This window comes from Daldinia loculata (assembly GCF_022478755.1).
Source record: "Daldinia loculata strain CBS 113971 unplaced genomic scaffold F4817scaffold_31, whole genome shotgun sequence".
Taxonomy (NCBI): Eukaryota; Fungi; Ascomycota; class Sordariomycetes; order Xylariales; family Hypoxylaceae; genus Daldinia; species Daldinia loculata.
The window spans coordinates 342,195-364,033 of record NW_026054885.1 but is presented as its reverse complement, the minus strand read 5'-3'; the positions used below and the strand labels follow the sequence as shown (position 1 = coordinate 364,033).

General features: G+C 47.3%; 5 protein-coding genes across 5 annotated transcripts; 4 read left to right on the top strand and 1 right to left on the bottom strand.

The window, feature by feature from the left end:
- Window positions 1-406: 406 nt before the first annotated feature.
- Window positions 407-2,118, top strand: F4817DRAFT_147462 (uncharacterized protein). Its single transcript, XM_049297932.1, has 2 exons — window positions 407-677; window positions 734-2,118. The coding sequence occupies exons 1-2, from the start codon at window positions 540-542 to the stop codon at window positions 1,961-1,963; spliced, it is 1,368 nt and encodes a 455-aa protein (XP_049158146.1). The 5' UTR covers window positions 407-539; the 3' UTR covers window positions 1,964-2,118.
- Window positions 2,119-10,987: 8,869 nt separating this feature from the next.
- Window positions 10,988-13,817, top strand: F4817DRAFT_316907 (kinase-like domain-containing protein; the record flags this gene model as incomplete). Its single annotated transcript, XM_049300739.1, has 2 exons — window positions 10,988-11,404; window positions 11,502-13,817. The coding sequence occupies 2 exons, from the start codon at window positions 10,988-10,990 to the stop codon at window positions 13,815-13,817; spliced, it is 2,733 nt and encodes a 910-aa protein (XP_049158145.1).
- Window positions 13,818-14,622: 805 nt separating this feature from the next.
- F4817DRAFT_340744 (uncharacterized protein) lies at window positions 14,623-15,972 on the bottom strand. The gene is made up of 2 exons (XM_049303678.1): window positions 15,224-15,972; window positions 14,623-15,127 (listed from the first exon to the last, which is right to left on the bottom strand). Exons 1-2 carry the CDS (start codon window positions 15,930-15,932, stop codon window positions 14,724-14,726), a joined length of 1,113 nt encoding a protein of 370 aa, XP_049158144.1. The 5' UTR covers window positions 15,933-15,972; the 3' UTR covers window positions 14,623-14,723.
- Window positions 15,973-16,089: 117 nt separating this feature from the next.
- Window positions 16,090-19,383, top strand: F4817DRAFT_340741 (ATP-dependent DNA ligase). Its single transcript, XM_049303677.1, has 5 exons — window positions 16,090-16,379; window positions 16,469-16,650; window positions 16,713-17,883; window positions 17,931-18,699; window positions 18,750-19,383. The coding sequence occupies exons 1-5, from the start codon at window positions 16,354-16,356 to the stop codon at window positions 19,284-19,286; spliced, it is 2,685 nt and encodes an 894-aa protein (XP_049158143.1). The 5' UTR covers window positions 16,090-16,353; the 3' UTR covers window positions 19,287-19,383.
- A 1,110-nt stretch (window positions 19,384-20,493) lies between these two features.
- F4817DRAFT_366082 (uncharacterized protein) lies at window positions 20,494-21,011 on the top strand (the record flags this gene model as incomplete). The annotated part of the gene is made up of 1 exon (XM_049306944.1): window positions 20,494-21,011. The coding sequence occupies exon 1, from the start codon at window positions 20,637-20,639 to the stop codon at window positions 21,009-21,011; it is 375 nt and encodes a 124-aa protein (XP_049158142.1). The 5' UTR covers window positions 20,494-20,636.
- Window positions 21,012-21,839: the final 828 nt, after the last annotated feature.

Genomic DNA, 21,839 nt, shown 5'->3' with positions numbered 1-21,839 from the left:
CCGGGCAGGGGTTCCACGCGAAGGTCAGATATTGCCTATTGCCTATTGCCTACTTAACGATAGTAGGTAGTTAAGAATTTACACACCCTGTCAGCCCTGTTGTACCCTGTTATGGAGCTGGCCCGATAAATGGGAACGAGGTCCATTTTCAGAGGAGGGCTGCCAGCCACCGTTCCTGTCAGACACCCCCAAAAGCAAATGCTGTCTAGTGACCTTTAGCCCGCTTACACCCATACCCTGCCTGCACTGTACTGCCCTGCCTTGCCCTGGCATGCCTTGTCCCCAAAGGTACCCCGAGTGAGACCCTTGCTCTGTTACTCGATGCCTAGAAGCTAGTTCCGATGCCTGTCCAAGTGGCAGATAACAGCAATGGTCAGCTTACATGTCTTCTGTTACTTATTATTCACTACTCGCCCTATATAGAGCCATGGTGGAACTCGATCTGACATGCAAGCTTACCATATCGTAGTCAAACTCATCCTTCTGTCTCATCAGTCCGGCTACTTGGGTCGTGGGATAATTTTACAAAATACCATAATATGGAACGTGATATTCGACGAGACCGAAACCAATGGCGAGGCTGCCATACATTCAATAATATTGTATGTGACGGCGACCAAGTCAAGATCCATAAACGTAATGGAGGGCTAAAGATGGGTCACACATATTACTATTATGTGAGTCTACAATTATGAGTCCTAAACATTCCATCCCTTGCTAATAGCATTTTAAGTATGAGCTGGATGGTTCGACGGAGACATATGATCCTTCTATGCCCACGACCAACGCCTGTCCATATCTTCCTGGCCAAACTGTCAACACCGTCGATGTTCCTCAGGAGCATTCTCTGTCGAGAATTCGAAGTGCTTCGATGAATTCTCTACGGCCTACCGACTTCAAGACGATGAACCCAAAGGATAGGTTTATGACCCCACGGCCGGCTCCCCCGGTGCCCAGCCTTCCCGACCTTCGTCTTGGATCTTCGCCAGCAATGTCGCTTGTCCACAAGCGGTCGGCCCGCTCCCTCTCGCCTGCACCTAGTTGGAAGGGTGCAGCTCGGCGGTTCTTCGCACGTAAGAAGGGACATCACCTGGACAGCGACGCCGGTAGTGAAACCGAGGTCGAGAGTCACTATGATGGAGAAGTCAGGCATCTCGACGACCCTAGAAGCATCACGCCGGGAAGCGTCCGATCTCATGATATATCTCTAGAGACCCTCGAGAGATTTCTATCAGACGACCTACCTCAGGCTGTCCCTGTTGCGGAGCCGTCACGATTGTACATACCAGACGAAATTGTCGAAGAGAACGAAGACGATGACAACTTTGCGACGTCAGCGGTGTCTGAGACCGCGCCTTTTACGATGCTATCACCTCCACCGTTCCAACGTAGCCTTTCGTCAAGTTCAGCCAGGGATTATAACAACGGATCCACGGCCACCATAGTCTCCTCACGGACCATGCAAAACAACGGTACTACAGATCATGTTGGCATTCCATCCACAACGGCCAACCTGAAGTTCGACGACATTCCACGGTCGCACTTTTCCTTCTCAACAACGTCATCGAGCTTCGTTTCTACATCATCGCCGCAGTCAGTCGAGTCTCGTGATCCCAATCAATTTTCATTCTTTGACGAATCGGATGACGAGAGGGAGGATATATTTCCTACAGAGAACGGAACCCGCCGAAGCAGCAACGCGGGGCGCAGCATTCGCAAATATAGTGACTCGCCAATCACGAGTTATAGTCTGCCTCAACCCATAACGCACGGCGACAAGCCTCTGGACACGAGTCGTATATCCACAACGGCACTTGGAACAGATTTAGATACTAGATTGGATAGCGGCGTGGCCTTCGGTAGCACCGACCTTCTAAGCCGACCAAGTATCGATACTGGACTGGACGATTTAGTCAGCGACATGGGCTGGATGGCCGATGTGATCCAGTCTAAGTTCACCTAAATTCACTTTCACATATCTTGCATATCTCACATATTTCACACATCAACTTTTTTCCTTTGTCTTGATCTTTAGCGAATATTTAGAACGGGTATAGAACAGGTTTACACGTTGTCACCAACAGGGTCTAGGGTGAAGGACGGTATAAAAGTTTGGGATTTACTATGTGTTTTCTATTCATTCCCTTCACATCATTTCGGCGCCTAGTGGGAAAAAGGGAGATAATGGGGTTTTCTATACCCCTGTTATTTCGGTAGGATACGGCCTACCGGCTTCTTAGAGCAAGTAACAGGTTGCTTACTCAAAGCTATCAATGATGTATATTATGATGGGTTGGACGGGCGGATCTAATGGGCGGTGGTGTCGGATAGACTACGATTTCCCGTTCGCTTCAATAGCTTCTTCACATTATCATAAGGCCGAGGTTACAAGCAGGTTAATCATATTGGACAAACGGTTACTTCTCGTGAGACGGGAAGATGTACTACATAGACGAAAATACGAATCCCAGACGCTATAGACGTCTCGGTTCCCTACCGTACCACATGATATCCAATCAGTTGTCTTACAAGTGACCGTTACTATGTATTGTTGTACACTTTCGATGCAGGTACCAACTGGGACATATCCAACATCTGACTCATCTGACAGATTGTTCCTGAATGTCTGGATACACTAGTGCCTGATCGATGCTATAACAGGCAGCCCGGGCAGACTCGTGATCCTATCCCTACCTGCACCCCGGAAAAGCTGACAGGCACAGCGTAGTATTTTCCGTGCGCAGCGCATATGTACATACGAGCCTACAGCATCCACACTTGCGCAAAACCGGGCACGGACTATAGCTACGTTTACGTCTACATAGGTACCTACGTCTACGTACGGGCAGGGTATGGACGGACGTAATATGTAAGTTGTAGTACCTATATGCGCCCACAATAAAATTATACATACATACATATACAAAAAAGTCCAAATCTCTCAGCCTTAAATAGGACTAAACGGGAAGATCCTACCCAGCCGTCGATGCTTCGGATGAGATCCATCTTCACGTCTAGCGTGGTGCTGCGGAAATACATACATATGACTGCTCATATTCCCGCCCCGACAGAGCCGACTGGCGCTACGATACGTCATATCAGCCCGCGTTTGGGCGATGCCGAGACCATGTGACGACGCGACGGGCTTGCTTTTCGTTGCTATTCCGTGGGTAGCCGTGGTTTATATTGCACGATAATACATAAGGTAACTAGGTTAGGGAGTACCTAACCTGTATAAGTGAAGATATTCACCTGGGAAAATATTTTGTATCATATGATCGATCAAGGCAGATGTCGCGTGAATGTTCTGCATACATAACATTACATACACTAATATATACATCGTGCTTTGCTTGCACTGTTACACCACACCCTCCCTGCTACCCAGTAGGTATGTATTAGGCACGCTATTGCTTACGCAGGTACCGCATGTGGAAATCTGTAAAGTGTGTTTCGATGCAAGCTCCAACGTGGCTCGGTGCGAGCCCAACCGTGCGGTGAGGATGCGAATCCCGGCTGCCGTGGAGTGCCGACAGGTGACTCCGGCTTCTGCAATACCCCATGATGTGCACTGTCGCCTGATGAAGCCTATCTCGCAGCACGTACACCGGAAACCGGGCTGAAGGTAGATGGCCGGTTCGTTGGCCCATTCACATATACATACATACAGCCAAGCTTTCGGCCGAGTTATCTGCGCTGGTTGTACGTTTACTACATAGGTACCTAAGGCATGTATGCAGGGAAAACTGTGTCCAAGCAACGTCGAGGTTTGCCAGCTACTCGTACGAAGCTTTAGGTAGAGGCCGAAGTTAAATCCGAGGCGCAGACAAGTACCTAATATTTCTGCAAACCTTCTCAGCGAGATGCCTTACCCCCCCTGGTATGGCTTCTCTCACAACCGGGAGGGATAGATAGGTAGGTAAATAGCGTCGACGGCTTATAAATCGCTCCCGCTGCTTCTTATACCCGCGAGGCTAGCAAGCTTGCTTATCGGCCTAGGGGCCGCGCCGCCGCTATGTTCGCGTTGTCTGCTTTGGGACACTTACTTCTTACAAGAGCACTAGACATGGTCTCCCTAGATTAGTGTATACGTATGAGGTATGTATGCACTTAAAGATGGATGATGTAATACTACTAGGGCTGTCCGGTCCCAAGTTTTAACATCACATGTTGCGGTGTTCCGTGGATGGAGGTATTGATATCTTTAAGTGGAAGTGGTTAACTAATTGGTTATTGATAAGGACTAAAGTACTCAGACTTTTATATGTCCTTAAGCATACCTTAATCTTGGAGTACACGTGTTTCCAGTTAGGTATCTGATACATATATCACGATATAGTTGTATGAAAGTAGGGGGGGTCCCTGCTAACGTGAAGTGGTGAACGCATTCGCTGATCTCTAATCAAGAACGGCAACTTTATGAGGGGACACGGGCAAGAAGCGAGAACCCTACTATGTTAAAGTATGAGGAACTATGGCATAGCTAAGACTAGATAATTAATATGACTAGAACTCTTTATCCTAGACATGTCAGTGCTTTAAGAATTTCGATACTTCAACCAGGTTCTGAATATCCACTCATATATTAAACCTCTTCGTATATATAGCTACCAACACCTAGGTAGCTTCGTGGAGAACATGCATAACTCACCTTTTTAAAAACGAACGTCCCCTAGAAATACCAAGGTATAAGGAACGCCCATCTAGCCGGGCGAAAGCCAAGAACCACGCCCTTTAGTCTTGATAAGCTATAAGAGACCTCTTTCTTTTCGTCACGGGCCCTAGAAGTATTAGCAGGAATACAGAGACTCGTCTTCTCACGAGACAATGGCCCAGCTCCTAGTATTGGTGACTGGTTTAACCCATGTCCCATATTAAGGCTAGGGGGAAGAGATACCCTCCTTACCTATATAAGCCTGCTATCTAGCGGTTACTCCGAGGGAGTAGCCCTATTGTCTGTTGACATATGCCCGGATAGCTTTTATCAGACATAAACGAGTAGTTGATGGGTTATTTCTGCTCGTTTGCGGGATGCCTTGTATATTTTAAATATGATTTTGCTAAAACTTAGATGTATCTTTGTTGAGGATTATCTTATAAAAATACCTGACTTTTACGCAGTCAAGCAACAATTAATCACACCTGAGTTAGCTTAGTTCGCCTAAACTTGTCGAAGTTGGAAGAGTCTTTATTTCCCGGAAATGTTAGAGTTTTCTATTAAGAGTTGAATTGTTAATGTCAATATCTAGAAGAAAGGAAAGGAAAGCCACTAACCATTTGTGGGAGTCCTATGAGTTCGTACCGTACGAAGAAAATATACAAGCTCGACTTGAGTAAAACCATCTAGGGTACGTTTGTCTTAAGCAACTTTGACTAGAGTTTGTGCTTATCACAAGACTGAAACTAAAAGCCAGTATCATTAAGGGTTCCCTAGAACATCCTCGCAGCATACTGTAAGTAAATCATCTTATGTTGCGGAAAGGACATGACTCAGGAAGTTGTTTGGCGGAGTCAGGCAACCTCATGACTCCCGTAGAAACCGTGACAACGGTAGATTTATTCAACACGGCCTTACAATACGCACTGTTTGAGATAATTTTGCCGTTAAGACTGGTCATGTAGCTTTGTAACTTAGGTACTTATGTCGGTAGCCGCTGAACTAGATGCTTTAGAAGATGCTAATATGATTAATCCCTTAGACCGGGAAAAGATAACCTTTTATTGCCTATTTCCTAGACCGGGCTTGAGAGGCTATTAGAAAGATTAGGGTTGGGACTAAGACCTGTGAGACTGCTCGACGGGCGAAGAACTCGCTGTATAGGAACGCCTGGATCTTATCAAAATCCAGATTCAAGATGTCTACATGACATGGACTTTTAGATAACGAGAGGCCGATTGGATCAGATGGTGAGCTGCAAGGGACACCAGTACCCGGGAGGTTGGAGTTGTTTATTATATCCAATTTACTTATCTACCTCCTAACCAGCAGGTGAATAAGGGTTGACCAAACGCCAAACCTCCTATGGGGCCACTGAGGGTACTGGAGACATATGCTCTAAGATGATGGAACGATAGATGCCCAGATTGCCCGTTTTGATACGAGAGGATAAGTAAAAGATACTACATATTCTCTGATTTAACTGTCTTAGGTACCTAACCTAGTCGATTTTGAAGTAACAATGTCACTCATAGAGCAGCATAGATCGGAAGCGCCATGGTGCTCATCACCAAGTGATACTTGCAGTGTTCCATTATAACCGAAGAGCATCTCTCATTAACATAGCTATTCCTAAGCAAATGCTTTTATTTAATCAGATACTCCCGAAAACACTATATTAGGCCTTTCAGCACCGAGAATAGCATCGACTTTTAAACCATATCATAACCCCAACTTAACGAGTTGGATTTGATCACTAGTAATTTCGAATATTTTTTAAACTGGGGGATATGTTAGATATCTCTAGTACATGTCATATAAAGAATAGGACAATCCTACAAGTCTTTCTCAAGCTCATCTAGACCAACTGCCGATTTCACACCCTATCAACAGTACAGGGTAGTATATATCTATATTGGTGTAGCTTTATGAACCCGTTGGTACTATCCCGCCCCCTTAAGCCTCAGCCCAACATCATAGGCTACCTCCTGAATTGTTCTGGAGAAGGTGACGGCGCCTTCTTCAAGGCAGAGGGTGAATCTGGGATGTTGGATGAATACTCTCCTACATCATGAACTTAATATCTCGAAAAGGTCCTCGCTTTTCTAGCCTAACTACCCAGCGATGGCCTACGAAGAAGACACTAAAGCGACGGCCTAGGAGTTCTCAGGGCAGACCAAACAGCCAACGCTTAACCAGGATGGTCCCAAAACGAACGGATGTGTTTAGGATAAGCACTGCGGCGGCTATGCCTGTCATCCTGCAAGATGCCGAAGTACGAGGTCTTCTCAGATCTACGAGTAGCGCAACCGGGTTTGTGGGTTGTGGGAATGGGCCTCATCTCCACGGTTGGAAGCTGTATCACGTTGATTATCTTTCCTTAGATGCCGCGGAACCCCAAGGTGCTGAAACTCGATTATTATAAGAACGGGGATAGTTACTTATGGTTATTTAAGCGCTGGGACAGGCGATCAGGATAATGTTGAGGCTATGGTGTATGGTGATGGTACCAGATGCGACAGAGGATACAGGTATAAGCGCGACTTGAGATGATGTTGCCGGCGGTGCTAGTATCAGCTTAATACATACTCATCTCGCATATCGTAACCTTTACATAGTAAAGGATATGCTCTAATTAATAAAAAAGCCAGTAATTAAAAATAGTAGTTGGACGAAGAATGGTTAGAGATAAAACCGTAAAGGCACAGTAAAAAGCAAGTATATTCTCCTATCTGAAGCTGTAATATTCAAGACCCTCTACCACTTAACCCCGCGGCTGCCCCTCAATCTGGCCGTGTGCTTGCTCGTCAAAATATTATCCAAGATTATAATAAGATTATAATAGTCTTTCTTGTCTGATATGAAACGTGATAGAAGAGGCGGCCTACCTAGCTTCTAACAAAGGGTTATTAATAACTGACACAGTTGCGGCCGACCAAGTTCTATGCGACTTGCACTTATACTTTAACTTAGCTAGGCACAATGCAGAGGGTGTTGAAAAAGCCCTATCTGCATGGAACAGTGCATATTGTAAACAGAGACCTTTTTCATCTTTCACGTAGGACAAGCAAGCAAGCATGTATGGTTGGGGACTCGGTGTGTTGTACTGTCTGTTTGTTTTCATAGCCCTTACAGCTATATAGATTCTGTATGCGCCATTATAATTATATCAAACATGTTTTCAAAGTTGAATTCTCTTAATATATTATGTAATGGTAAACGGGAATTGCCGTGTTGTTGGTGCATATTAGATCTAGGGGCGGTCCAACATCGCATATTTCTCAAAGTAAACAATCCTTCATCTACTATGTACAGGCTTGAAGCTGGTCCCTGAATGATTCCAAATCGACGGGGCTTGGCGCGGCGAACCTGAGCCTGTGAGTATGCCTTGACGTCGAGCGCGTATCATGACGTTTGGTGTTTGATCTCGGGCTCTGCACCATGAACTTGCGAACCTGCGATCATGCTACATAGCACGTAATCACCGAATTCTCTGAGCATGATAGGAGGTTGAGCAAGTTATCGCGGGAATTCCAGCTCCATCCTTGAGGATCTCGGGATCCGTCGCTGTGTACCAAGCAATTTAAATGAACCGCTTATTACTTCGTCCTACCCACGCGGGAGCAGCCATGGCATTTGCAGCCGCAACTTGCAAAGCATGACCGAAGATGGCCGGACAACAGCATATGTGATGCGTCTTTTTAATCCAGCCTTGGTTTCTCGGTCCCGGATCTACACTAGCAAACTTCCATAGCTTCCAGATCCCTGGATGTCTACCTAGACCCCTTGCTTGAGCAGCCTACATAAGTGCAGCATGTATGGGGTTTGAGTTGTCCAATGGGCTGAAGGTTTAACGTCGATCTATCAGAGCGACCCCGAATTTACTACGTGATAGAGAAACGTTATAGCGGTTGGTTGAAGCTGGCGAATGAACATGCTCATTAACTCATGTCATCTAATTAGTAAGACGATCCTTATGTGATATTGTATGTAGAGACCGAAGGATCGTGTACCAGGACGCGCCCATGGGTTACGCTTGAAAGATGCTGGCAAGGGACGGAGATAAGCGCTCAAATGGTCCCTGACTACATGATAACTTCAGCTTAGCACATATTACTTACTATGTGCGGCACCTGGTAAGCATACCTAGGTATTATGGTGGACATCGTGTGGTCTCTTGAGGACGGGAGTTGCATCGCAACGGTGGGCGACATATTTCTTCCATCGTCGCGAGAAACTACGAAACGATGGGTTGACTTGAGCCACCGAGGCATACGTAGCCTAGTCGTAAGTGTAAAGAAACAAAACAAAAGTTCTCGTTGGAAATACCTAGCAACGTCAACAATGCTGCATACGTAAACGGCTAACGTAAACCACACTGCCGGGTACGAGGTGGGCTAAGGTGGGCAAAGGTGGGCAAAGGGATACCAAAAAGTACCAAAAGGCTTCCCAAGCCCGCTTGACGCTCCGATGCACGCTTCTTATCCGGGCTGGTCGAAACTTGGTGGGTTTCAGGTTTGGAGATCATGACCTATGCCCCTGTCGATGAACCCCATCTTAACCCCATCGACCCTATCGACCCAGCTGCTCAGGTACCTATCAACCCCTACAATACCTGAATAGCCCTTCTGCCCAGCTGCCCTTCTGCCTTGCCTCCCCTGCACGTTTTAAGAAGGAACATGATATGTAGTCGTGACTTGGTGAAGCGGCGAGGTGAGCACGAAGTGGGCGCGAAGTGGGCGCGAAGTGACGTAAAAATCCACCAGACTAATCGACGTTTATGCTGATGTCGTCGTTGGTGATTGAGATTGGCGCTGGGCTTATCGTCTTATTAGCCCTCTAACGTCACAGACCCAGTCACTTGTAACACTGGTCTCTACCTAGGTAGTTCTAAGGAGAATACCAAGTGCTAAGTGCTATGCAAGCAGGCAAGTAGGTACTATCTTGGATAATACCTAGTTAACCTAAGGCTCTGTGTTAACATATTAGCATAATGGCGACACCGACACGGAGGTTTGTGTACGGGTATCGAAATTAGCTATACGGATGTGCCCAAAAGGGGTACGCACCCCGACTTCTGAATGGGGGCGAGATGTGATTGTTGACGAGTACCTAGCCGCCCGTACATACCATATGTATAAACCTACACTTACACTTACACCCAGTTACATGAATACCTAGGTACGTCTTGTATATATCCGGGCTTATTATAAGGAGGTTGTAAAAATAGAGCATAAAGCATGCACACGCGAATTATCATGAAGAGACCTTGCCTTATCTTTGATCTTGCATCGTAGGTGCCATCGTAGGGGGAGATGCGTAATAGTAGAAAAAGAGAGAGAGCGAATGATTGTCAGCCGAGTAGCCAACTTATCGTATGCATCTTATCGTATGCATCTTATGCACTGTTGCCTATGTTTAGACATTATGTCCGTATTGAAACGAATCGTTCTTTCTTCTTTCCATCTCGTCCGATAGAACGATGGGTTGCCGTTTGTGGGTGAGTCGATGACGGGATTTTTCTGCTGATCCAGCGGCCGTGCACTCCTTAACGAGTTTCAACTATCGCCGTCAGCTACCGCCATCTTTCTTTACAGAGGTATATTCGGACCAATCATAACACTTTAAACGCATCCAAACAGCGAGTACTACACAGTCAGATATACTGTAAGCTTATCTGTGCTCCAGCGGCCACCTTTGCCCTAGGTTAAGTGTACATAGTGGCAGACAAAGTGAAACCCCCGCGAACCGGGAGGCTAAAGCATAGCGCGGGTTAGTATATACAGGGCCTATTGGACCAAGTACCTAAACCTGGTAGGCACACTGTACGCTATATACAGCGTACTACGCAGCAATCCAGCAATCCAGCAATCCACCCTGCGAATCCACCCCTGTGCCTCGATTTAGCTATTCTAAGGAGGTGGGGCTAGTCAGCCTGCATCTCAGAAAGACCCTTGGCAGTTACACCAACGCCAACGAACTCTAGCCCGCTAACAGGTATGTACATCAACTCAGGTACCTGTAAATCGACTCCTGCAATTAATAATTCCCCCGACTTCTAAATCCTCTTGAAATCTACGCTCCACACTCATCTCGTCGATACACTTCTCGGCTTGCCGACTTTCCTTAATTCATTCGGGGTTCTCGCCATTACTCGGTGCAAAGTTGACTCTTTGTTCCACCCCGCAAAAGGAAAGAAAAGAAAGAAAGAAAGAAAGAAAAAAAAAAAGAGTTGGAAACAAAGAATTAATCAAGTCCTCTTTTCTTACGCAGGTCTCCAATTCTCCCTTCACATGCGTACCTGACAGCCTTGGTCGACAATCATTCACAATGGCTATGCTGGCTTCGAAATCGTCTTTTCCGGCTTCGCTGGCCTCCTCGAATTCCACTCTGGTTTCGAGCGCGCAATCATCTGGTATGACGCCCTCGAGAAGACCACCTGCCGTCCATGCCGCGGGTCAAGCCTTCGCCAGCCCGACCGAGTCCGAGTTCTCCGATCTCGATGGACCCGATGCAGTTAAGAACTGGACTGAGGATCAAGTCTGCGACTATCTGAGGAGTGTTAAATGTGGCGAGTATGAAAAATTGTTCAGGAAGAACAACATCAACGGCGAGAACTTGCTGGAAATGGATAAGGAGGTCCTCAAAGAGATGGGCATCGAGAAAGTCGGCGATCGAGTTCGATTATTTCTGGGTATTAAGAAGCTCAGGACAAAGGCTTACGCGAACCAGAAGAGGCGCAACCGAGTAAGTTGACACTAAGTGCGCGTGTTATGCCTGTGAAGAGCATATTTGGATTGGCTTCAGAAATTGTCTGAATTTGTTATCTAACATGTTTCTTCAGGATTCTTTCGGGGGACTGGATTCCCAATATGCTCCCTCTTCAACGGGGTCCCCGCGACAACTCAACTCCGGCGGCCGTGGTATTGCCACGGCGTCTACCAAGAGGTATTCGCGGCTTGACATGCAAACCTTACCTATGACCTCGATGGCGGACGTCGCGAAATCCTCATCACGACCGAATTCGCCTTTACCGAACACTGATGCCCGAGGTGTTAGGCCACCGAGGTATCAGAACCAGCAGTATATGAGCAATACGACACCAAATTCGACCGCTCGAGGACCTGGTTCGCCGACTATGCAGAGCCGTCTGGTAATTACACACACGCGGAATGCCTCAAGTCAGGATGGTTCGCTGATGGCTGCTTTACCACAGGGTCAAGACGTCATCCGTGTCATCTGGAACGGTGGCGTTACGAAAGTTGTTAAAATTGCCGACTGCAATACCTGCGAAGAAGTTATGCGGGTAACGTTACGAAAATTCGCGTTACGAGAGGACCATGATCGCAATTACTGTTTCTGGATATTAGCCGGTGTTGACCCCGACCCTAAGCAATGTCGTCGTCTCGGCGATACCGAACTATGGCGCATCATTAAGGATCAGAAGCGACCCGAGAGAAACCGCCTCATTCTCCGAAGAGTACCGTCCGGAGAGCCAGGAGAGAAAGAGTTGCAGCGAGCCGCCTCTATTGCCATGGAAGAAGCCCAACAATACCACAACCAGGGTCTCGGAAACATACAAGATAAGAGGAGTCAAGAAAAGGTACAAAGGATATTAGGTGAGAGCTGGAATGAGGGGCTCCAGCAGCCGTTGTCGCCAATTTCCTTCCAGGACCGCGAGAGGAATCTCAATAATACTGCTAGGGATTTAGAACGACCACCTAGTGACGCTAGGGCCGTCCCGAGACGAAAGGTCATGAGACCGTTCGGTGGTCTGAGACCTCCTAGCGAGTTGATTACTTCGGATCTCACTTCATACTTCCCTGATCACCCTAGGGAAGACATTGACCGAACCGCCCGACTATCTATGCGTAGGTCTACTCGCCTAAGCAAGGTGAACAGCCGACTCAGTGTCGCTAGCAACCTCAGCTTTGCATCTAGTATCCAAGATGCACCCCCTATCCCGACTATTGCGGATTCATGGTTGAATAGTGGTCAGCTTGCCAAAGTCAAGGCTCGTGAGAATCAAGGTCGTATGCCGCATTCGTTCCGGGATTCGATCGCTTCATCAGTACTAGACACTCTTCAGGAGGAATCTCCTATCGAGCCTAACCGCAAGTCTTATGTTTCGTTTGCAGATAGCGGTTCGGATAGCAATCCGATAAGCATCACAGATCCGGAAGGGAATGTCCGACAGAGCTACTTCGACGAATCTAGTACCCAGGGCTCTGGATCCTTGAAGGAAATCACTCAAGCCCTAAGTGAGGATGGTGAAGATGCCGACGAGGAGCTACAAAGCTTCTTAGCTGGCGAGTCGTGGGACGATAACAAGTGGATGAAAGGTGCGTTGATTGGTCAAGGATCGTTCGGTAGCGTTTACTTGGCTTTACACGCCGTGACTGGAGAGCTACTTGCCGTCAAGCAAGTTGAGACGCCTTCGCCCGGCGCGAACAGCCAGACAGATGCTCGAAAGAAAAGTATGATTGAGGCTCTTAAGCGAGAGATTAGTTTGCTCCGAGATCTCCGACACGCAAACATTGTGCAATATCTCGGCTGCAGCTCCTCGGCTGAGCACCTGAATATTTTCCTTGAGTACGTTCCTGGTGGCTCCGTTCAGACAATGCTCAACTCGTATGGTGCCCTTCCCGAACCTCTTGTCCGCAGTTTCGTGAGGCAGATCTTAAATGGGCTCTCGTACCTACACAACCGAGATATCATTCATCGTGACATTAAAGGCGCCAATATCCTTGTAGACAACAAGGGTACGATCAAGATTTCCGATTTCGGAATCAGCAAGAAGCTCGAGGCGTCTAATATTCTTAATGGCGCCAACAACAACAAGAATCGACCATCTTTGCAAGGCTCGGTGTTCTGGATGGCCCCTGAAGTGGTTAAGCAAACCTCGTACACACGCAAGGCTGATATCTGGTCTCTCGGCTGCTTAGTTGTCGAAATGATGACTGGAGCACATCCTTTCCCGGACTGCAGTCAGTTGCAAGCCATCTTCAAGATCGGAGGTGGCAAGGCCGCCCCGACTATTCCTGAAAGCGCCAGTCCTGAAGCAACTAAGTTCTTAAGTCAGACTTTTGAGATAGACCACAACTTGCGACCGAGCGCAGACGAACTCATGCTTAGTCCGTTCCTTGCTCCAATTACCTAAAGCGCATAGAGGTACCATATGATCTTTTTAAGCTAGTCTTTTCTTGATACCCCTTTGCAATAAGCGACCAATTATTCAATTCTCAACATAACGAAGTCGAGTCCGCCGGCGTCCAGATTTGAGGATCTCTGAATGGTCTTTGACCAGACGCGAATCCGTTCAGTTACCGAGTTACCCGATTCGGTGGTATTTGGGACGGTCGCTATCAATATACTTGGACCTCGTATTTTTCATTACCAGCGATGTCCACTAAGGTGGCATCACTGAACCTTTAGTTTTTATGGGATGGCACGTTGAAGTCGTGACTGAAAATTTTAGACTGGTTTAAGGATTAGTTAACGGAAATATCCATGAGATGGACGATGATGGAGGCATTTTAGTCTCACAGATGGGCAAGGAAATCAGATGATGCATCGACGCGGCGAAACGGAGAATCAGTATTGAGGTTCTTAATTAATCTCCCTTCTATTTTTCGGGGGTTTGTCGTTCGTGGCGGTTTCATGAGTAGCATTTGCGCAGCAGCGCTGAGCTTTGGTGGTTAATCAATGCATGAGAGCAAATGAAATGGAACGAATACTCATGACTCCTTCATCTTGCAAACGCGAGGACGTGTATTTATAGGCATCGGATAACCTTGCAAGGTTGTAGAACGTGATAATAAATTAACAAGCATGGCAACTATATTTTGTGAATTGTATATTCTGCATAGTCAAGGTGATACGGTTGCTAGGACATACTGTCCACATCCCTTAGATACGTTTTCATGTCATTTTTACTTTGTCACAGTGATTTTAAGCAATGACTCCTGCGTAATGTCTGACTGGCCATTGTCCTATGCTAGTGTATGTAAATCAGTATAGTATATTTAGCTCTTATAGTCACTAATGTGTTCTCGTTAATCTGCCCCTATTTACGTATTCTTTGACTTACAGCGGTGCCTCTTACACTGAGACCCCCGTCTCGGTCCTCTACCCAAACCTCCCATTTTCGGGACTTGCCTTCTGCCGACTCTTCCTCATTTCCACTGTACCTAACACAGACACGCAGAGGTTCATTAACATAGAGAGGAGCTAAGTTTCGATAGTCGATCTTGTGGACTTTCTCATCCGGCTCAAGCCGCGACCTTAGCACGGAGAGCATCAGGGTAAGGGAGAGAGGGCCATGGAATAGTAGATTACGGTGCCCTTCAACCTTACGACAGAATTCTGGATCCAAGTGAATCAAGTGTGCGTTGAATGTCAATGCGCTGTAGTGGAAGAGAAGTGTGGGTGTTGGCGTGAGCGCGATTGAGAAATCGGGGGCATTGGGGGCTTTGCTAGAATTTCAGCCATGATCACGGAGCTCACAGACGAGCAGAATTAATTTATCGAGGGATGAAAAGGGGCATGTATTCAAATTTGACATACCCTTGACAATTCTCCCTCTCCCTAAGGCTGCCTTTGCTAGGTTTTCACGGGCTTGTTCTTTATTTACCCCACGCATGAAGACGAGACCTCTTCGCTCTCTGATCCCCCGAGACGTAGACGGATTATTGAAGTCGCCCTCTCTCATATACTCGCGTAGTACATCAACAAAGATCTTCTCCTGTCCCTCGGACCCCTTCACTGTGACCTGATCTACTTTCTCCTTACACACAACTTTCGAAGAGTCCAACCGAAAATCATCGTTGAACTCGATAGAGCCACCGGCCCACATGCGCCGCTCAAACGGGCCGCCAGGACTGTGTAAGGGATCTGTCCCGTCGTGACATAACTCAGAGGCGGTCTTCTGCAACGGGAAGTAAACGAGATGGTGACCTTGCGGAAGCTCGTACCTAGCATCAACTTTTTCGATAGTCCTAGCGCCCGCCTGGTATGCCGGAGCCTGACAATTTTTAGGTATGAAGTCGGCTAGAGCTATGTTGAGAAGGGAGGAATTTGTTGGTGACATGACATCCCAGCTTAACTGAGCCGGGCGAGCCAGCATCTCAGCCCTGATAGTCTCAAAGTTACCTTGAAGAGAGCCATTGGAATTGCTATATCCACGGCGCCAAACAAGAGGGTAAGACCTGGAGATTGTATAACCTATGCATTGAGACTTTTGCAGTCGGCGCAATGCTATATAAGGAATCTTCATGATTTTGTTGTTGTTAGTCACTACCTACATAATGTTATTAGTCGCTAAGTTGAAGCCGATACGGACAAGTATAAGCCGAGATATACTTATCGATAGAGCATCACACAGTATATATACCTAGTTAACTATGAAGGATAGCACTGTATGATACCTGCAATCTCGCGTTACAATTCCATTTAACGCGGTTAAGCTAGAGAAGTCGCGTCAAATTCAATGCAGAGGAAATTGTTGGTTGCTGCCTCCTGCCTGCCTGCCTGCCTGCCTGCCAATACTCCGAATCCGCAATACGACAATAAAACGTCGGAAGTCGCATCCTACTTAGACAGTTCTAATTTCTTCCCAATACACCATTTTCTCCAATCTGGCCTTGCGTTGTCTACTTAAAGTAGCAACGAGCACGTCTGCTACTAGACTGCTCAAAATGGCGCCCAAGCAAGCTACCTTGGGGTATGTGAAATCTTCACAGGCCACCTTAGGGTGGGTCTTCCTTGTCTGTCGTGCCGTGCGAGATGATTACTTGCTAATACTCACGTTAGAAAGTTCTTCGGCCAACCCAATGGCCCTAAGCCTGCACCACAGCAGTCGAAGCTTTCTTTTAGCACAAAGTCGGCTAAGAAAGCAAAGGAGGAGCCGGAATCTTCAGCCAATGGCCAAGAGGTAGCTTCACCAAAAAGGAAATCTAGCGCCGATGCGACAGAAGATGGCGATTCCACGAAAGGTTCGAATTACTTTTCACTATGACCGTTGTTTCTAGCCCATAACTAACCTCGATGCAACCAGACACTAGAAAGCGATCTCGGTCTCCATCTTCCCCAAAGAGTAAGACGAAACGATCTTCTGCGAAGGTTAAGGTTGAAGCTGAGGAGCCCGAGGAAGAGCTTGAACAAGAAGCACCTGTGGTAAAAAGACGACGAAGGGGTCGCCCTCGAATTAATGATGAGGACGAGGAAGACGAGGCCATGGTCGATGCTGAGCCAGCTAAGCCAGCTAAGCCTAAGAAATCAACTGGAGCTAGCAAACGATCTCCAAAGAAGTCCCCTACCAAGTCCCCTACCAAGTCCCCTACCAAGTCCGTCCCCGTCAAAGAAGAGTCGCCAGCACCCAAGCAGGAGGATGGCGATGCCAAAGAGGAAGCTTCTGAGTCTGCATCTGAAATAGAAAAGGAGGAAGATGAGGATGAGAAACCGGAGGTTGCGGCTAAGGCCCGAGAAAAAATTCAAACCAAGCTTCAGAGCAAAGTGGACGACCCGTATCCTGATTGGAAGCCCGGAGAGCCAGTGCCTTACGCTGCATTGTGCACGACTTTCTCACTTATCGAACTTACGTCAAAACGACTTCAGATCACCGAGTATTGCTCTTTATTCCTCCGACAAATCTTACGCTTAACCCCGGACGATTTCCTTCCGACGGTGTTATTGATGATGAGTAAATTAGCTCCTGATTATGCAGGCATTGAACTTGGTATTGGCGAATCACTGATTATGAGGGCCATAGGTGAAACGACAGGGCGCAGTTTACAGGTCATAAAAGCCGATCAGAAAGAGATCGGCGACCTAGGTCTTGTTGCAGTCAAGAGCAGATCAACTCAGCCAACCATGTTCAAACCTAAGCCATTAACTATCAGGGGTGTGCATCAAGGCCTGATAGACATTGCTACTGTGGCTGGGAATGGCGCCCAAGGTAGGAAAGTTGATGGAATCAAAAAGTTACTGGCGTCTGCCGATGCTCACTCGACAGGCAAGGTCGATATTCACAAGGATAAGGGTGGTCCCAGCGAAGCCAAGTATCTGATCCGGTTTCTCGAAGGGAAGCTTAGGTTAGGCTTAGCAGAGAAGACGATTCTTGTCGCCATAGCACAAGCTATGATCTGTCACGAAGCGGAGCAAAAAGGCATAGTACCCAGCACCAAGGAGATAGAAGAAGCAGAGGCCACATTGAAGACGGTGTACAGGTTAGTAATATTACTGAACACTAACTGGCTGTTCTAACATGAAATAGCGAGCTTCCTAGCTGGGATGTGATTATCCCAACCATGATCAAGAATGGCATCATGAGGCTGAAAGAGACTTGTAAGCTTCGCCCAGGAGTCCCTCTCAAGCCCATGCTTGCGAAGCCTACAAAAGCAATCACGGAAGTTCTTGATCGGTTCGAAAACCAGACTTTTACCTGCGAGTATAAGTATGACGGTGAGAGGGCACAGATTCATTATGTTGCTAAGGACCACTCGGAAAAGTATATTGACGCTCTTCCCGGTGCTACAAAGGAAGCTGCCAAGGGTGTTGCGTCTATTTTCTCGCGAAACTCGGAGGACCTTTCCAAGAAATACCCCGATATCCTTGGAAAGCTTCAGACTTGGGTCAAGGATGGTACCAAGAGTTTCGTGTTGGATTGCGAAACAGTCGCTTGGGATGTAACCGAGAAAAAGTTGCTTCCATTCCAGAATTTGATGACGAGGAAGAAGAAGGACGTCAAGGTGGAGGACGTGAAAGTAAAAGTCTGCGTCTTTGCTTTCGACTTGCTATTCCTGAACGGAGAGGCGGTAGTCGAAAAGTCGCTCCGAGAACGTCGCGAGTTGCTTCACAGTGCTTTCCAACCAGTGGAGGGCGAGTTTGCTTTTGCGACACACATGAACGGTAGGGAACTCGACGAAATCCAGACATTCTTGGACGAGAGTGTCAAGGCCTCATGCGAAGGCTTGATGGTCAAGATGCTCGATGGTTCAGAGAGTGGGTACGAGCCCAGCAAACGAAGTCGAAATTGGCTCAAGGTAAGAACTTAACTATACCTATTTATCGGTGGTTACTAATAACGGAGCAGATAAAAAAAGACTACCTCGCAGGACTAGGCGACTCTCTTGATCTAGTAGTCCTCGGCGCCTACTACGGTAAGGGCAAGCGTACATCTGTTTATGGTGCTTTCCTTCTCGCCTGCTATAACGCGGCTACTGATACTTACGAAACGATCTGCAATGTCGGCACCGGCTTTTCGGAGCAAGTTCTTGAAGAAGTTCATAAGCAACTCTCGGAGATTGTAATTGATCGCCCAAAACCGTTTTACTCGCACTCATCGGGTGGACAGCATCAACCAGACGTCTGGTTCGAACCGCGTTATGTCTGGGAAGTGCGAACAGCGGATTTAACACTGAGCCCAAGGTATAAGGCCGGGCTGAAGGAGAACGTCGACCCGTCCGGCGAGAAGGGAATTAGTTTGCGGTTCCCTAGATTCATCAAAGTGAGAGACGATAAGAAGCCAGATGAGGCGACAAGTAGTCGTCAAGTGGCGGAGCTATATAGAAAACAGGAGAGTGTGACAAAGAGCAAGGGCCCGTCTGTGGATGACGACTTCGAATACTAAGAGGGCTTATTTACGATCTGGCTTATGACTTGGCTATGTATTATTACCACCTAATAAGCTATGATAACTATGATACGGTCTACCGTTTTGACAGCCATCTGATTTAGGTTATTCCCATTTGTTACATGTGACGAGATGCTGAAGCATGGTCATGTGTACCTAGGTAATCAAGCAAATGGTTATCGGCATCACTTCGTCATGGAGCGAACCAAGTAGTTCCTTGGAAGGGTTTGGTCTTGCTACAGGGTTTATTTATAAACCGCATACCAAGACCTGCAGCCATACGACTCGGATGTGTCTTGCCGCTATAATTCCCGATTATCGCATGTATCATCCATCCGCCCCATTGTCGACCTAAACAGCTGGATATAATGGGAATTGACACGGTACTATACCTTGATGAATATGAGGGCTCGGAGCTGTCAAAAATTAGGGGTAGTATGAGGGCTTCCAATATTTTTTTTTTTTTCATTTACCTAACCTAATACATACATCTCTCCCTTTTTATCTCCAGGGGCTGACTGCACTTTCTACTCAGGGGTAATACATTTTTATAAGGAAACTCTATAGGGTGAGTATTAGAGTAGGCAAGGCAAGAGGATCCTGCAACTATATTAGGTAGTGCGAGTATCGGATAGTGGAAAGATCACGAAACGCCTTTCTATCACGAGTCTGCCTGCCCATGCTGAAATACATACATACATACGTCATACGTATACTTCAAGTCGATCTTATACATTGCTACCCCATGCCGTCGTCGGGACTAATACGTGATTCACGACCACGACGTAGGTAGTTTCCCCCGTCGGCCACACGTGTAGCCCAGAGAGAAAGCCCCCCTCCCTCCCCCCATTGCCTCACGATGGCACAAGACAGAACTACTTCCCCCGTCTATCGGCATTCTCTTGTCCTGCGGTGACACTTGTCGCTCGTGACTCTCGCGGCTCGAGCCTATCAGTTAGTTTCGAAGGCCGGCCGTTGTTCCACAGCGCCTTTGTCTACGGTCGTGCTTTGCGGGCTCGCGGAGGGATTTGGAGGGAGGTCCCTACGATGACGCATGGACACGCGAGTGTTGCTCTTGCGTGTGGGTATTGCTGCTGCTGCTGCTGCTGCTGGTGATTTTATTTCTATTCTTCTGTCTTGCTTTGGTTAAACTTGACACGCTGCGATGTAATATAGGTAAGGTACTCTCAACTAGTACCGACGACTGCTAGCTACCGTTAAAGACGTATTCGACTCTTGATAGACCAAAGACCTCACGCACGCGAACTTACACAGACGTAACGACCTACGCTGCTCTCCCCTCCTACGACCTAAGTCCTTAACAAGCAAACTCATCGTACAAACGCAATGTCAACACAACCCTCAACCCCGTCTCCAACCGACAAAAGCACGCCCCCTCCTCCTCCTCCACCACCGCCCAACACACCATCGCAAAACCAACCCACTACCACCACCACCGCGGACAAGGACAAAGACTCGACAGCACCACCACCGCCACCGCAAATGCTCAGCTGCCCATGCCCATGCCACGAGAACACGCGTATGCACGAGGGCCGGCCGTGGATCGGCTTCGCCAACGCCGCGTACCTAGTCTGTCCGCTGTGCTGGGTGGAAGCGTACACGCGCGCGCACGGCGGCGACCAGCGCTACGGGTACGAGTGCGAGACGTACCTGCGGGATCTGGGCATGGATCCGAAGGTGCCGGCTTCGAAGCAGTGTTAGGCGTGGGGTGGGATGGGGTGGGGCAGGGGTAGGGGTAGGGGTTGGTGGTGGAAGTGGAAGTGGAAGTGGAAGTGGAAGTGGAAAGGTAATAGGGAAATGGGAAGAGGAGGAGGAGGAGGAGGAGGAGGGAGTATGGAGAGAGAAAGTGAGAAGATAGGGGTAAAAAGGGGAGGAAAAAGAGGAGTGAAGGGGGAGGGTTGTTAGAAGGTAGGAATAGCATGCATTAGGTGATATTAGCGTGAGAGGATACGTGTGATTTACAGCTTAATAAGGGGGTCAGTATGCTCGCCCAATGAGGTCTGGATATGTCTTAAGATATTTCCTGCCGCAATTCTAGGTTAGCGGTTCTTCGAAGCCAGCATGAGATAGCCTCTTAAGAGCTTTCGAATTTATATAGTTAGGTAACTAACGAACGAGTTTAATTCAATATAGAACTCGTGTTCTTATTCAACATTATTACCACTAATACATATTAAATCACTTTCTGACACGACCTGAGCTTTCGCTTCCACTCAACGTTGCTAATACAGCTTGATATTATCAGGTATATACCGTCAACTCTCCTACAACTTCTACCCGATATATACTAAAAAATTATGTCAGGTAAGTATTCATCTTATTCAACTACCAATATTAATATCAAAAAAACCCATTAATACACCTAATTTTTCCCCTCTCCTCCAATGCAATGCTTATTCTTCCCGCCCCCAAACCAAATATATATCGCTGGCAAACTATATATATACTTAAACGCTTATTAGGGAGTCCTAAAGCTATTGTTGCTTGTTGTTGTCTATTTCTAGTGCGTGAGGGTTTACCAGCTTCCTA